The 16,964-nt window shown below is 42.0% G+C and overlaps 1 protein-coding gene across 2 annotated transcripts in view; it reads left to right on the forward strand.

The window, feature by feature from the left end:
• Positions 1–16,964, forward strand: part of KCNAB1 (potassium voltage-gated channel subfamily A regulatory beta subunit 1) — a 311,123-nt gene that overhangs the window by 203,865 nt on the left and 90,294 nt on the right. For both annotated transcript variants that reach the window (XM_054579914.1, XM_054579924.1), the window contains exon 2: positions 2,108–2,151. In XM_054579914.1, the coding sequence (XP_054435889.1) occupies positions 2,108–2,151 (44 nt within the window). The remainder of the gene's footprint in view (positions 1–2,107; positions 2,152–16,964) is intronic.

The following is a 16,964-nucleotide window of genomic DNA, read 5'->3' on the forward strand; positions in this document are numbered from 1 at the left end:
TTAATCACACACACACACACACACACACACGTTTTTGTTTGTTTTGGTGTAGTCTTTTTTCAATTTTCCCCACTATGTAGCTTTTGCTCTTAATGCCTATCCTTAAAATCTGTAGACTTTTAGACTAAAAGAAAGATCTATTGGTTTTATATCCTGTAGTTTGTAAGAAACGACTAAAAAAAACAATTTTTTAAAATCCTTACCTGAGGATATGTTTATTGATTTTAGAGAGAGAGAAAAGGAACATCGATGTGAGAGAGAAACATTAATGGGCTGCCTCCTGTTGCACCCTGACTAGGGATTGAACATACAACCTTTTGGTGTATTGGACAATGCTCCAACTAACTGATCCACCCAGACAGGACTAAAAGAACAATTTTTTGACATACAGTTTTAATTTTAAAAATTAAGAAATTAAAAATTAAAATAAATAAAGAACAATTTCTTATGCAAAGTATTTTCATGAGAAGGGTCCAGTTATTTTTCTTTTAGTATAATAGTTCAAAATATTTTTCATACTCACCTTTACACAGGAGTTTTCTTCCAGGGGGACATATCCAATTCATGTGGGAAGACTTAGCACTATGTCTATGAGAGGGTGAGCAGAGACAGAGATACCCAAAGTAATTATGCCTTGCCTTTGTTTACTGTGCAGTGCTTTAGCATACATTACCACGTCTCAGCCCCCTAACAATGATGCTGGATATATGGCACCGTCATTAATATCCCACCCTACTAATGAAGAAATTGAACCCCATAGAAAGGAAGTGACTTCTCCGAGGTTACCTAGCTAGTTGTGACAATGGGATAGAAACCTGGGTCTTTCAGCTTTTTGCAAGACAATGCACTGTGGACTATGTTGTGAAATTAAATGTGTTGCTTGGGTGAGTTTATAAACAAGAATAATAAGTAAAGGGAAGAAGTCAATGCAGAAACGACAGCACTAATTACTAACTCTGAAGAAACCAGACTGTGGAAGATCAAGGGAGGACCTGGAAGAACTGAGCTATGCGGCAGCTGGAAAAATTTGTGCGCTGTTTTGTTTGAGTGGGGGGAGGAGAAACTGTGTTCTTATAAGAGCATCTGATTATAAACTATGGGATGTGAGTACTTGAAATATCGGGGGGATCACTTTGTAAAATACATGATTGTCTAGCCACTATGCTGTCATCCTGAAACTAATACAAAATGGTATTGAATGTAAACCGTGATTGGAAAAGGAAATTTAAATAGAAAAAGAGAAAGGAATGCAATTTTCTACTATGTTTGAATTATTTAAGCTTCACCTCCTCACATTGGACCCCTACAAAATTCTATCAGGCAACCTCTCTCTGAGAATTTGATTTCTTCCCTGACAGTGGTTAGGCAGATGACAGGAAGATGGATTGGGCCCAGGTTTCCATGGACAAAAACCTTATAATAAATATTAGAGTGTCTAGTTCTCTCCCTGTGTATTTCCTTTCCCTGATACACTATTAGGGTTGAAAAGCAAAGGTGCTGATGAGAAAAAAAAGAATCGCTTAAAAATGACTCTCTGACCCTCTTGTAGCAACTTTATGCAATTTTTTTTAAGAAAATATAATTTCATTTATATAGCCTAAAAGATTTTGTATTTCTTCTTTTAATAGTCTTCGTCCAGTAGCAATAATACTCAGTTTTAGAAGTCAGCTTGTCATTTACTCAGCCAACAAATATATATTCAGGGTTCACTGTGCATCAGGCTCTGCTGATGAATAATGCATAAATAGTGAATGACTGGTTGATAAATAAGATATAGATCTTGTCAACAAGAAACCCACATTCTAGGAAGAGAAAGACAATTGGTAAACAAATTAGTAAAAACTATCATTCGGGGCTGAAAACCTGTGTTTGGTGGGGACGTTTATTCCTGTGCTGAGCCCAAGCACCTTCTGAGCTCCCTAAGGCTCCAGTGGAGCTGAATGAGAACCTCCCGAAGGCCACACAGCGTGTGTCTGGGGCTTGGCCTCGCCCACGACTCTAGCCAGGCACAGCGTCATCAAAGTGAGATGTAATATTCATGATTAAATGTATACAGCATAACCTGAGTTCAAAACAGTGACCACCTGTTGCTTTATTTTTATTCCAGGAATCTTGGAAAATCAGGACTCAGAGTTTCTTGCTTGGGTCTTGGTAAGTACTCGGCATATCATGTAGGGTGGGCCGGGAGGGGGAGGTTGGGGAGTGCACCAGGGAGTGACTGGGGCGCAGGTTTAAGGCGAAAAGGGACTTCTTGACCAGCATTGCCCATTTCTCCTTCTGATTCTTTCCTGCCAGCACAGCCCTCGCTCTCTCAGGCTCAAGGAGCCACGTGTCCACAATGCCTTACGGGGCCCATCAGACAGAAAGAAATCAGATGTGAAAGCACATCCTAGAGGGAGCCTCATGTGTTTCCTACATTTAGCAAATGTGAGGGACCTCGTGGCCAGCACTTGTGAGCTCAAACCTGTGGCCTCGTCGGAACTTTTTCTATCCTTATTTTCTCTTTGCCTAAATTCTTCACTTGTTTTTCTATATTTTATGTATTTTAGATTTTACATACTTGTATAATCTACCTTTAATACTTTGGGAACAAGGTGATACATATACATGAAAGTCGGGAGGAGGGTTTCTTGACTCCTGTTGAATGGAAGTGTGGAGCCCAGGGAAGGAATGACAATGAATGAACAATGATAGTGGCAGCTAATTCCGCCTCTTTTCACTGTATTTCAAAGATATTAAGGGTACTGAGGCCTAAGTTTTTCTGATTCTTCCTGATCTGATTTGGGAGGTAAGGATGGGCTTTGTTCACCATAAGTCTACAGGAATTTGACATTTACTTAATTTATAGCCCTAATCTTATTACCACTCCTGTTTGAAAGGAGATTCGCTATCAAGGACAGTCTAACCTTAGTTTTATGAGAATGTGCTTTACGATAAATAATTATTCACTCTGTTATTGACAGAAACTACCTAAAAATATAAACTACCTATAAATATAATAATTTAAGAAAATATAATTAAGAAATATGGTAAAAATCATTAACCAGTTATCTCATAGAGTCAGGGGCTACAGCAGAGCATAATTTAGTCGAAAGTACCTAAAAAATTCAACCAAAGGTCCTTGAGACTATAAAACATTTTAGGTGTCTATGATGTGCTGCATGTAAATGGGTCTCCAGAAGGCAGGCAGCAGCTTTTGAAAACCCCATGTGTCTGAGCTGTAGGGGAGAACTTTAAAACAGACGATTCAGGAGCAGGAGTCCCGATTTGAGCTTCAAGCTTCCTTGAGAGTCTGAACGCTTGTGATAAGACCCTGGCATGAAAAAAATAAGAGGAAACAAGGAAGTTTAAGGGTTGACTGGCTTCATTCAAAACAGGTCACAAAGCTTGACGGCTTGAATAAGCATTCTTTAAGAACCTTTCTGAGCTACCTCTGTAAGCCAGAGGAGACAATAAAATCAGAGAAAGGAATGATGCTCCTGCCTTAGATAATTTGTCAGGGTCTGCAGACCCCATCTGTCAAATCCAGAGGGGGCTGGGTTTTCAGTTGTGGGCTTGGGATGTCAGCAAAATCACAGCCCGTGTTCAACTGAGGCTTTGGAAATTAAGTATTAAGTGTTCCAAGCATTCACACCACTCTAAATGCCCTTTATTGAAATATTTGAAAAGCCATAATTAAAGCTAACAATTCTGACTTTCTTCTCTACCAGAGGACTGACTGGGAACTTCTTGCCCTGCCAAGGTTTCTTTTGATAAACTAAGAGCGTGTGTAAATGAAAGAAAGCAGGTGAAGCAACCTGAGGATGAGCCGAAAACAAACCAGAAGGAACAGATCTGCCAATGAGAGAAAGAGGGGGAAAAAATTGAGTGGCCAAACCCACCTGTGGGTTGCTGTGTCTGGCCTTGTTTATGAAAACACTGGCAACTGCTATTAAGACTCAAAGTCAAAGAAACTGATTTAAAAAAGAGTAAGTCTATCAAAGAGTGACTGTAAATCATCTCAGCCTAGTGGGAGGGGGATCATCTCAGAGAGGAAGAATAGAATGTATGTATTAGGCATGTACGTATGTATTCATTCATTCTGAGCAAACATTTAGGAAACCAGGCATTGTGCTGGTGACAGGGGCCACCAACATGAAAGCAGCAAGGACCCTGCTCTCAGACCACTCCCAGCGCAATAAGAATCAGACACACAGCAACAGGGTGTATTTGATGATGCGGCAATGGAGGGTCCCGGATGAACCAAGCACGAGGAAGGGCCCCTGGGGAATTTGGGATGGCTTCGCAGGGAAGGGACTGCACTGTTGAGGCTTGAAGGGAATCATCAAACAGAGAAGGAGGTGGAAAAGACAGCAAAGAATTGAAGATAGAGGGAGCAATAGGAGCGATGGCCCGGAGGGAGACTCCCCTGGAGCGGGAGGTACTTTGGGAAACGCTGGAGTGTGTGTAGAATATTGTGAACACAAGGTGATCAGGAACCTTAAGAAATGAGCCTGGAAGGAAAGCTAGGCCTGAGGGGGACCCCCGTTTGCCTCAATAAGACAGGCAGCTCTTGTCCTCCAGGTCTCTGGTGTTCCTCCAAGTCCTAAGGTCCCAAGGTCTGAGGGAACGATTGGACAATGAGGGACCGACAGGTCTCCACCTCTCTCCACCCTCCTCCTTCCATTGCCACAGCGCCCATCGAAGTAGCTCTGTTCCTACATGTAAATATGAATTTTTTAATGTAATAAGTAATAAATGACTATTTTTAGAGCAGTTTTCAGTTCATTGCAAAACTGAACAAAAAGTACAGAAAGTTCCCCTTCCCCCACTTTGGACGTCACAAACCAGAGTTGTGCCCTGTTTATAATTTTACATTAACACATCACTATCTCCCAAAGACTATAGTTTACATTAGGTATATGTATAACTCTTGGTATTTTACATTTTATGGGCTTGGGTAAATGTACTTGGCATATATCTACCATTATATCATACCAAGTATTTTCACTGCCCCAAAATCCTCTGTGCTCTGCCTGTTCATCTCCCCCTTCCCTGTAACCCCTGGCAACCACCGATCCTTTCACTGTCTCCATAGTTTTGCATTTTGCAAAATGCCATATAGTTGGAACCATACAGTATGTGGCTTTTTCAGGTTGGCTCCTTTTACTTAGTAATATCCAGTTAATTGTCCTCCATATCTTTTCATAGTTTAATAGCTCATTTTGTTTTAGTTCTTCACATCACATTTTGAAGGGGGGTGGGAAGCACCCTCGTGACAAAAAGTTTAAAACTTTGCTCTAGCATGTGAAAAACCATTCAAAAACTTGGATCAGGAGTAGGGCATGATCGAATGTATTAGAATTGCTTTCTGGCAGTGATACCAAGGCTGCATTAGAGAGGGAAGCACTGAAACCAGAGATAGGGAGATAAATTCGGGGTCAGGTGATGAGGCAGTGGTGTTAAGCATGCACCAGAAGGAGAGGGTTATTTAAGAGGAAGAATAATTGGGACTTGGTGGCCTGGGGTGCAGAATGAGAGGTCCCTGAGCAGAGAAGTGTGCCTGGGTTCCTGGACTGGGCATGTGGGTGAATGAGCTGAAAGCTCAGGAGGAAATGCAGGAGGGAGCAGTCAGAGGAGGGAGCATTTGGAGAAGCGGGAGCTTTGTTGGGAAGTGATCAGAGGGCCTCTGAGCTTTTGCTTCAGATACCCAGAGGGAGCTCAGGGCTGGAAATGGAGACTCGGGAACTTCTAGCAAAAGTGGACCCAGGGATGTCATTGAGATCACCTGCACGGATAGAGGATTGAGATATTTGCCCAGGTTTAGGACACCCACCTTGTGGAGTTTGCCAGACTTACGTTCTCTGAGAGGAGAGAACACGTCTCCACCCAGCAGGGGGGCAAGGGTTTTTTAAAGGCTGTACTGATGAGTCTGAGGCAGCGGCAGGTTTGGAACCCATTGCCCTCCCCAGAGGGAAGAGGATGGAGACACGTGTGAACTGGTGACTGGTGAGCCAGGTGCCAGCAGCTATGATGTCTACCCACTATGCAGCTGCTGCGGCCAGTCCTAACCAGTGGCTCTGGCCTGAGTCATTTTCACCTGACTATACAGCCTCCAAGAGGAAAATCTGCCCAGCTTAGGGCCAGCCTTGGCGTTCTCTGGAGCTGAAGTCCTAGGAAGGTAACTGCTGCAGGCAGATTATGCTTGATTCCCTTCCATTCAGCACCTGCCACCTGGGCCTATCTCGCCTTATTCCCCTCTCTAACCAAGGGAACCTTCTAGAGTAAAAGGAGTGAATCATAAGAAGTGTGCAACTCCTTTCTAATGTGTTGCATATATGCAGAAGGTACTCCTGGCTCATCTCCCTCTGCCTTGGAGATGCTCTCGCTGCATTAAATATTTTGATACTAGGAGAAGATGACTTTAAATATTTAACATGGATGCATTATTTTTGTGACACTCTTCGTGACTGTCATTCTTATTAGTGAAGCCAATGCAAACTAGCCACCTCACCTATTAGAACAATATAAGAACAGTATTTATAAAGTGCCTCTAAGACGCTTAAGAAACAATTTGATAAGTGTAATTTCTTTCCTCAGAGAGTTTACCGATTTTTCTGCATAACACAGTCTGAACTATCTTAAGACCAAAATACCCACAGAATTTAAATGGTGTATGAATATCAAACATGTAACAAGAGAATTTTAGGCTTGTTACTTTTCCTGGAAAGTCTACCTTGAGTAAATGTCATGGTGTATACACATTAAAAATGAAAAGGCATTTGTATTTTTACAAAATTGTTTTAAAATATTGCTTCTTCATTTTTCATACTTTCATGGGTAAAATCCTTCTTAAGAATTGCTGACAACTTGGCTGCCTCTAAATTACCAGTGACTGCTGCCCGCGTGCTTTTGTCTACCCTCTCAGAGGGTATCAGATACAGCAAGGGGAGAGCAGGAAGCCTGCGGCTCCATGGTCAGAGCTGGGGTTTGGGGAAGAACTTGAGAAGAGGAAGCATAGGAGCCTGCAGCCCCCTACAGCACGCGCGCGCACCCCCTTCATTGCCCTCAGGGTAGCAGTAAAGGGAGGAATAGCCCTCTAATGCTAACCTGGGGTTCCAAAGTGAAACAAATGCCTGCAGAACGTTTCACTGAGTATCAGGGGAGAGAAGGTCCTCCACAGACCCAGAGGCGGTCAATTTGCTGGAACTGATAACAGTTTAGAAACATGGTCTCACAGTTATGGGAGAGAGAATTAGTTCTTGCAGTCACCAGCCCCTTTACAGATGAGAAAAGAAGAGGCAGGTAGAGGGGAAATGTCCCTGACCAGTGGCAGAGGCAGCAGAGCCCTCATCTTCCCCCCCAGCCCCTCCACCAGCCAGCAGGTCCCTGCCCATCACCTCCAGCCTTCAAGTCCCCACAGCCCCGTGCCCCTCCGTTTCCTTAGCCTCTTCTTCCAGGTGCGAATGGCTGGACCAGGCACATCAGGCCCATTCCGGCTTTCACAATCATGCTGTGATCAGTGGTCAAATTCAGCATGACTCCAGGGTGGTGGCTGGGTAAAAATGCCTTGACTTTAAAAGTAGAAAATATTAGAGCCTGGAGACCTTCTGGTACCACTCCCCATAGTTAGGGTAGACCCATCAAAGTTCCACAGAAGAGTAGGAGCCAGAATCTGGGTCTCAAGGCCCGTGATCAGCTGTGCTTCCCCTGTAAGAGATTTCAAAGTAAGAGTGCCACTGACTGAAGACTGTTTGCTTTTGTGCGGGTGCCCTGAATGAAGCTCCTACCTCCTGCCTTTCCCTCCTGTGCGCACTGCCCTCAAGACCTCATGAAGTCCAGCCCTGGCTGCTGCACTCACAGAAGCAGCCTATGGCAGACCTTGTGTACATGCAAGTCTATTCATTTTGTATGACCAGAGTTTGCTCTGAACACTCTACAGTGATAAGAGTCTTTTCCTAAACCCTATGTAGCATGAAAACCCAAATGAAGATTTTATAATTTCAATCAACAATTCAGTTGAGCTCCTCTAACAGTGAGGCTAAACATGAGGGAGGCAGTTGGGGTGAGTTCTCCTGGAGAGGGGTGCTGTGCCTCTGATATGCTTGGGTTAAGGGAGGGCGGGGCTGCGGGGAGCCACCTCTGAGAGGGTGACAGAAATGCCTGAGGGGTGACTTGCTGTGGGTCAACACAATGAAGGAAGGCATGTGGAGATTCATACATGAGCCTCAGGGGCCTTAGCTGGACAAAGTTAGGAGTAAAATCTCAGTTTGTTTTAGGTCTAGTGAGTGTGGATCCATCAGAAGGCTTCTTGAATAAGTGAACAGAAAACCCAGTTCAAAGCAAAGAAAAAAATCAGCGTAAGCAAGAACAGATATTGCTAGGCTCACATAGGAGAACTTTCGGGCTCACATAGGAGAACTTTCGGGCTCACATGGACTGTGGACCCCTATGGCTTCATCGAGGGATTAGACCATGAGACCTGCAAGCTGGAAGGTTGGTTCCATTCTCAGACTGCCCTCAGGGAGACCAGGTGGCGACAGCAACTCCAGGCCTCATAGCCCATTGGCTATGATTGGCTTTTGTATCAATCCTGAACCAATCATTGAAGGACTTCAGTCAATCACGACCCTCTCCTGAAGCTGGGGAAGCATTTCAATCCACCCAACCTCAGAATGCAGATTCCCAAAGGAAATTTAAAGTACACTTGCCTAAAGAGCTCTGATATTCCTGGATCTCGAAAGCCCTTCCCCCTACTCAAGCATATCAGAGCCTTTTCTATGTCACTGGTAGCCAAGGTGAAAATTTAAGTTCTTCCAGCCTTTTCTATAGTGTGAGGCCTGCTCAGAGTTTGGAAGGTCAGTTCACGTTTATCTCCTGCTGCCTCAGTTCATCTACTTGACAAGTTTTCCCTCTGCAGGATAAATATGCAGCTTTGCCTTTTTAATATACCCTCTTCTGTACATTTTTGTCATAATCCCAAAGGATCAGTGAGAGCTGAGGCTCATTTACAAATAAAAACTTCATTGTAACACTTGGATGAGGAAAATAAGCAAAGGACAACCTCCACAAGAACAAAACAGAAAATACCCTCAACACACAGTTTATATTTGATAACTAATTGAAATGAGAGGAGGAAGAGGCTACCCAACATGTAACTACAGAGAATGGGTGAAGGGGTGGTGAGCAGGAGCTGAACTAGAGCTGACAGTCTAGCCATGGGGAACTCATCAGACTGAAGAGAAGGAAGCGGGAAGACAGAGGGTCCTGGCTTGGCTCTGCGGACAGTAACAAACTTTCTGCAGGACTTTGTCACATTTCTTCTTAATCTCTACCTCCCCTCCTGTACGTATGGTACCTCCCACTTTCCCTTTGCCCTTACTGAGCAGAAACTTCAGCCCAACTCAGGCCAGCTGCTTTCGGCAATGACACCTGTAACCTCTGGCTGAGGAGAGGAGACTGGACTGGTCCTGAGACACGTTTCAGGAAGTGACCTTCTGTCTGGCTTTGTTACCTGTTATACCATTCCCAGAGTCAAGGTTGAGAGCAGAGCAGCTCTCCCATCCCTTTTAGCACCTTCCTGTGTGGGCTGGTCAGCTGCTCTGGCCCTGCCAGTGAATTTGCTGCCTTATTGGGCAGAAAATGCATGACTCTCCTATAAAGCATGGAATCCGGCACTCTTCTCATTGATGCACATGCTCACGGATCGCACAAAGGTGTGCAGATGCTGTGCTGGGGAAATGGGAGAAAAGATGCTCCAATGCACAGTGCCTGCCCTCACACAGCACACAGCCTGCGTGGGGTGGGGGTGGGGATGGGTAAGGGAGAGGTGACCTAATTCCCAGACCGGCGCCCCAAGAGGACACCCGGCATTTATGTGTGCTGGTGATAACTCTTAGACTGACTTGTTTCCCGCTGGATTCTCAGCTCAGAACACATGCTGAGATTGGAGAAGGTGCTCAATATATGCTCATTTATGAAATGGATGAGTGAATGAGTGAATGAATCAATCAGTCACAGTGGGACTAGTGCTCTGAGAGAAATATGAGATGCTATAGGAACACATACAGGGGCTGTCTAAGTTAGAATTGAGGAGGTCATCGAAGGTTTCCAGAAGGAAGAGATATCTGAGCTGATTACTAGTGGGGTAGGCAGGAACTAGCTCAAAGAGTTAATGAGCAAAAAACCAGTTTAACATTAACATGATGGAGGTAAGGAGACAGAGAGAGAGAGGTAAAAGACATAGAAATAACAGATCAGGAAGTAACTACCTTGTCTGGGAAGCAAGGAGAAGCTTCTGGAGGTAGCAGGATTTTGAAGGATGCCTAGGAATCTGTAAAGAGAAGGAAAGCCACAGGCAGTTCTTTTGGTTGAATTTCCTACTTACTCTTCCCTCACATCCAGGCTTGATTATTGCTTTCCTGACCATCCAAGTCCAGGTGGAGAGTTTCTATTAGTTCCCATCACAGCCTTTCTTATTAATATGTAGCCTGTTGGGCCCTGTACTGTAACTGTTTGAATGTTTTTCTGTCTTCCCCACTAGACTGGGAGCTCCATTATTATCATCTGCCATTTTGACCCCACCATCTGGCATGGTTCTAGAAGAATGATAAGGGCTCAATAAATATTTTCTAAATGAACTGATATGTAAATTTCAGGCAGGGAAACATGGAAGTCTAAATTTGCATGGTCTGGAGAGGGAACTGTATGGTAAATAAAACAATGAGAGAAGGCTTTAGAAAGATTACAAAGAACCTTGGAGGCCATGCCACAAAGCTTGCAATTTATTGGTTTTGTGATTGGGAGTCTGAAATTGTTGACTCCAGGAGTCACTTGGCCAAATGCATTTAAGGAAGTTCATTCTGGTCACACTGTTTACTGGTGCAGACAGCAAATTGGAGAGGACTGAGGAGAGAGGCAAAGAACAGGCTATCCATGACTCAAATATCCTCACTCTTACCGAAGATTCAAAGTAACGATCAATCAGTTGCCCACTAATTTTGAAACTAGTTCATCATACGGTGGACATACAGAGAAGGTCTATTCAGAATATACAGGATCCAGCACAAATAATGCCTCCTTTTTTACTACAAAATCATAAGCCTATAATTCGGTAACAACAATATCACACTCAGGCACACCATATAACATTTTAGATGAAATGTTCAAATTAAAACTATAAATTATTACACCCATATTGTTACCCTACCAACCACACTCAAGCAGGAGTTACTTCTGCCGGACCCTGTATATGGAGGCTGGGAGGTAGATGTGGCTTGATCAAATTAAAGACAAGTAAAGAAAATACAAAAGGAAATGTTCTAAAAGCATGAAATAAAAGTTCAGGGAAAAAGATCTAATATAGATGCCATCATAGTAAATTATAATGTTTTAGAATTGGGTAAAAATAACAGTGCTAGTTCCTAGACATGTTCTTTAAGGAAAAGGATAAAAATAAATGGAAAATAAAGAAATGGGCAAATACAAATCAGACAAGTATGAAAAAAAGGAATCGAAGTGGAAGTGTAAAATTAATACTAAATAAACAAAGTAGAACCAGACAAAGAAAAGCTAATAATGAGAGGTGATAAGCAACGGAGTAAGGTCCCAAGAAGAAGCAGGAAATAGGACCTGGATAATCAGTTGAAAAATAAATCTTGGGTAGAAGAGACCCTCTTCCACAGTGCAAGGAAAGAGGAGGAAGAAATGGAGTTGTCTTAGTTAATGTTTGCTTATCTCAGGACCCAGTGCACACCCACCAAAAGCTTAGGAAGGCGGAGTATCCGCATACCAGGGGGAGTTCACAGGCAGCTGGATGCCCACAGGGCAGGGGCAAGGTATCATCCTCATCTGCTATGGGGAGGTTGGTAGATTTGGTAGCAGAAAGTGAGAGGGTTACAGTTTGTTTGCTTTTATGTTCTTCGTTGAATTGCTCTGTGAAGGCGTGATTATCTGCTGACAATGAAGGAAGAGGAGGTGGGATCTGTGGTTGAGAAAACTAGGGTAGTGGAATCCAAATGGTGGAGAAAAATGATTAGAAAACAGAAGACTGGTCGTCTCTATGTGCAATTAGTATAAACCAAAAATTTACAGTGCATGAGTCTCAGCAGTCTCAGATTTTCTCCAGCACAGCTCAGTATCTTGGTTATAGGTGATGAACACAGACACTCAAATTCATCCAGGTATGAATTTTTTCCAGGCAGGTGCAATGAAGGAAGAGTAAAGCAAAGGAGTTGAGAAGAGGGCAAGAGAATCTTCTAAATGTTGAACGATATTATCCAGCCATCCTAACCTTTCTGGTTAAGAAAGGAATTGAAAGCAAAGACTAGATGGGCTGGAAGAAGGCAAAGAGTTAGAAACCAGAGTGTGTGAGGCAGGCAACTGCACAAAATCAGGCAGAATGAGAGATTAAAGCACTTGAGAGCAAATGACGAGATCTTTTAACTCATGTGTTTGGAATGTGAATGAGGCACACCTCCACCCAAGTTTTCTTGTGTGCATTTTTCACAGCACCTTTGTGATCTTATAGCTCCATCTGATCAACATCTTTAATATTCCATCCAACAGTTCTCACCTGTCTTGAAGACACTTTTTTTAAAATTGAGGTTTATACTTGGGAGAGTGCAATATCCAGGGTGAACTAAATGTGTATAACTTCTTTACCAGGCAGTGTACCTTCAAGAAGGATCAGCATTTTATTCAGGTGAATTTGTGGCTGCTGTGTCACTCTTCCAGTTGATCCTCAATTATCTCTGCTAAGAGAGAAAACAATGACACAGAAAATAAGAAATGCATTTATGTTTGTGTTTAGAATGAATTTTACTTTTTCATTTTTAGGAGCCATAGACATGAAAACCTGTTGGTGGAAAATCAAGAGCTGCCCCATGTTGATAAAACATGTTGGAACAATGTAATGACCTAGTAACCCATCTCTAACTAGGCTTCAGTTAAGTGTTTTAATCCCCATATTGAATTAATCATTAATCATTCTACATAGCACCAGTGGGAGAAACCACACCCTGAACCCATAAAACTGATGTGTCTCACTTGTACCTTATCCTTTTAGGATTGGTGGCCGATGTAATCTTGTCCTAGAAAACAAGAGTGCTGATGCCCTTTTTTTTTTAATGTCCACTAGGCTATTTTTGCTAGTCACTGAGATTTTTGCAGAAGTTTAATAGTACTAATAAAATGAAGGGCAAAGAGAGAATCTTGAAAGAATAATCTGTAATCCTTTGTTTAGTCAGGGCTAAAGACCCCACAAGGCATTACAGTCTCCAGTCTGGGGTCAAAGCCATGTTCATTCTTTGCTGAATTGCTTTTCAATGTTTGGCCCTGTACTTAATGTCTTTCTTCCTACCACTCTGAGCTTCCCGTCATTCTGGATGCTTGTAGGGAGTTTGAGTCCATTCCAGCAATGTTTTGATCACTGCCCAGACCATTTTTCAACTCTGGCTGCCATTACTATCACATGGAGGGGCTTTCAAAAAAATGCCTGTGCCTGGCTCTTCTTCAGACTCATTAAACCAGAATCTGGGGCGGGGCAGGACTTCAGCTCCCAGAGTTGAGGATCACTGGCTCAGACAAGGAGCCTCAAACTCTGCTTCCTGCATCCCCACCTGAGTTACTTGCTCATCAGATGGCTGAGTCCACCCTGAAAGCTTTGAGCACCTGAGAGATTTTGCTTCCCAGGCAGCATGCAGAAGACACAGCCAGTGACCAGGGGGATGCCACCTTTGGTGCCTAGTGCAAGAAGCAAGTGTCAGGCGGGGTCTTTGTTTTTCACTTAGCTTTGTCTCCAGTTAAAATTAAGAATCTTGCAACATTTTAAAAACGTTTTAGCCTATTCATTACTCTCCATATACCACTTCAGAACAATCCATAATAAGGAATAAATATTTCTGTGCTCTGTTAAGATAGTTAATTGGTTAGAATCGATGCATTCTAATGTTGACTTTGGCTTTCATTATGGTCTCTGGAAAAGCAGTTTGTCTTCCTATGAAATTTTCTGCTGCCTCAAATATCATCTCTTTGGAAGATAAGAAAGAAAATGACATTTAGCAAATACCTGTTGTATGTTTAGTTCTGTGCTAGACACTTGGCATATACCTGAGATTTTCAACTGGCATGCCACAAGAAGCATAGTGCTGTGCCATAAGAATTTTTAAAACACGCAATGATTGATTATTTAGTCAGGGGCACTAATCTCTTTTCACTTAAATTGTCAAATACAAAAATTACAACAGCCCTGGCTGGTATGGCTCAGTGGATTGAGCACTGGCCTGCAAACAAAAGAATCACTGGTTCAGTTCCCAGTCAGGGCATGTGCCTAGGTAGTAGGCCAGGTCTCCGATAAAGGATGGGCAGGAGACACCCACACATTGATGTTTCTCTCCCTCTTTTCCTCCCTTCCTTCCCCTGTCTCTGAAAATAAATAAATGAAATTTTTTTAAAAAAATGATAACAGCCACACAACAATAACCATCTGGTGTGAATGAATCAAAATTATACCTGTTTTTTGTCAGATCAACAAACAATATATTTTCTTGGCGTGCTGTGGAATTTTGGGAATTAGTTTATGTGTGCTATGAGATTTTTGAAAAAGATTGAAAATTGCTGACATATACTATTAAAGTCATTAAGAGCATGGTTGTGGAGTCAGACTGCCTGGGCTCACATCTCACCCAGATCAGCCACTCCCCAGCAAATAAACTCCACTCGCAGAGAGGCCATGAGTTTCAAATGAGATAATGCCTATAAAGTGTGTAGCTCAGTACCTGGAATAATGTAAGTTCTCAAAAAACTACTGGTTGGCATCATCATCATCTCATTTAATTGTCAGAACAATACTGGAATAGATACCATTATTCATTTTATTTTATTTTATTTTTTTAAATCCAATTGCTGGGTTATTTCTTATTCTCTAGTTTGTTTTTTGATTTATTGGGTGGCATTGGTTTGCAAAACCATACAGGTTTCAAGTGCATGACCCAATAAAACGTCATCTGCACACTACATCATGCGCCCATCATGCCAAGCTAAGTCCCTTTCCCTCCCTCTTTTTCCCCCTTTGCCCACCTCCACCTCCTGCTACCCTCCACCTTTTCCCTCTGACTAGAGATGAGCAAAGTCTCAAGGATGAATCTATTTATCTAAGGATATACTCAGTCTCAGGTATGTCCAAAAGAAAATAAAAATGCCTACCTTTCAGAGTTGTTGAAAAAGAAGAGAAATAATTTTAGAATGCATTACCTAGGACCTGAAAGATAGTTGTCCTACAAAACTGAACTCTGGTCTGGGTGTTGGAGGGACAGTGATGAACAAGACAGTCGGATTCCCCGTCCTTGTAGAGAGTAGGCTGATGTCTCCACCCAACCTCCAGGAACCATGAGGTGTGATATACACCAGATCTTTTGGTGGCACATCCTTTCCTAGTTAACAGAAAGTTCTAATCTTTTGTAGTGAGTGGTCCCTAAGGTTCTTGACTAATCACAAAATGATCAAAGATGGAGTATTACCAAGTAAGCATCTCTACTCCCCCAGGAGAAGGAGTTCCTTCTGGGAGCACTCTCTTTCCTGAGAACAGAGCCTCTGATTCTAGCAGAAGAAGTAGTGAGATGTTATTACTGCTGTAAGATGGCAAATGCAAGTATTATTTTACCGTAATGACTCCGTAGATCCATGCGAATCTCTCAGCCATCCTCTGGAATGTTCTCTCACTGTGTACACTGGTGTGGTAGCTGGTGGATACTCAGATCACTAACTCATATAAAGGCCACAGATGTATTCATTCAGGTTAACTGCTCTGCAAGCAATAAATTAATGAAAAGAAACACAGGTAATAAAAAAATTTATTGAACATTACTTCTATATTAATCATTCCCTCTCTGCTGTTCTTAAAATTCATTCATTCATAAAACACTTAATAAATCTCTCCTATGTGCCAGATTTTACATAATCTATAGAGATTATCCCAAGATTTTAGTGGTTTTGAAATGTCTTAGGAAGGCCTATCTTCTGTGTTTGAGAAAAGACCAAAATATTGTTGACATAGAAATATAGCTTTCATACTCTTTATTATCTCTGGTTACCTACATTTCTGGATAACTTTCCATACAGTATGTTAGGAAATTTCATTCCATCCCTGTAAACTCAGGACTATGTGGTTATATTGCCATCTGCCCGATACCCAAGCCTGGCTGGGAACAGCAGTGCCAGATCAGGCTGCCAGGAGCTGTTCTGGGCTTCTCCCATGCCACAGCTAATTTTTCAGTACAGTATCAAATGGCATTTCAAAGGAGAATGACTCTGGGTGGAGTTTTAATTAAATGGGATCTCCTAAGATTAATGATATACCAACATGGTTTTATGATTTATTATTGCTCCATTTTCTTCTGTAACAAGAGAAATTTCTACACATAATTACTGAAAAGGGAAAGTCTCTGTCTCTTAGATAGAAATAGAGAAAGAGTCAGTTCATAAAAACAATCCCATGCATAGTTCTATGGGAGATGCAAAAATACCCCATCTGTTTGATACAACGATGAATTTTCCATTAGGAAAAAGATGTAGATTTTTTTTTAAGAAGCTAAAATCATTAACAGTTGCTACCCATCAGGCACAGATAAAATAAGCTAATTTCTATATGTATATGTATAAAGCTACAGGGAAATATGAGAACTGGGTTAATTTGGGAATTTTTTAAATTTTAGGTTTTTGCTAAATTATCCCTTATACAGTTCCTCAGTTTTAATTTCTCTACATTTCAAAAATGTTCTTTGGTCAAAAAGTATGTGAATCATTCTGTACCCTTAATTTGAGTTATTATTGAATACTATTGAATACTATACACATCATAAAGCTCATAGCCCAAGAAGGAGAATTTGAAAGGATGGTTGTAAAATGTTTTTCATTCTTTTTTACAGTGTAATATCTTGTTTTCAGTAAAAGTTTCTTTGCCTCAGCATGGAATAAAAATTTATTCC

Source organism: Pteronotus mesoamericanus, unplaced genomic scaffold (assembly GCF_021234165.1).
Source record: "Pteronotus mesoamericanus isolate MK-2021 breed Mesoamerican mustached bat unplaced genomic scaffold, CSHL_Meso_final contig_116, whole genome shotgun sequence".
In the NCBI taxonomy this organism is placed as follows: domain Eukaryota; kingdom Metazoa; phylum Chordata; class Mammalia; order Chiroptera; family Mormoopidae; genus Pteronotus; species Pteronotus mesoamericanus.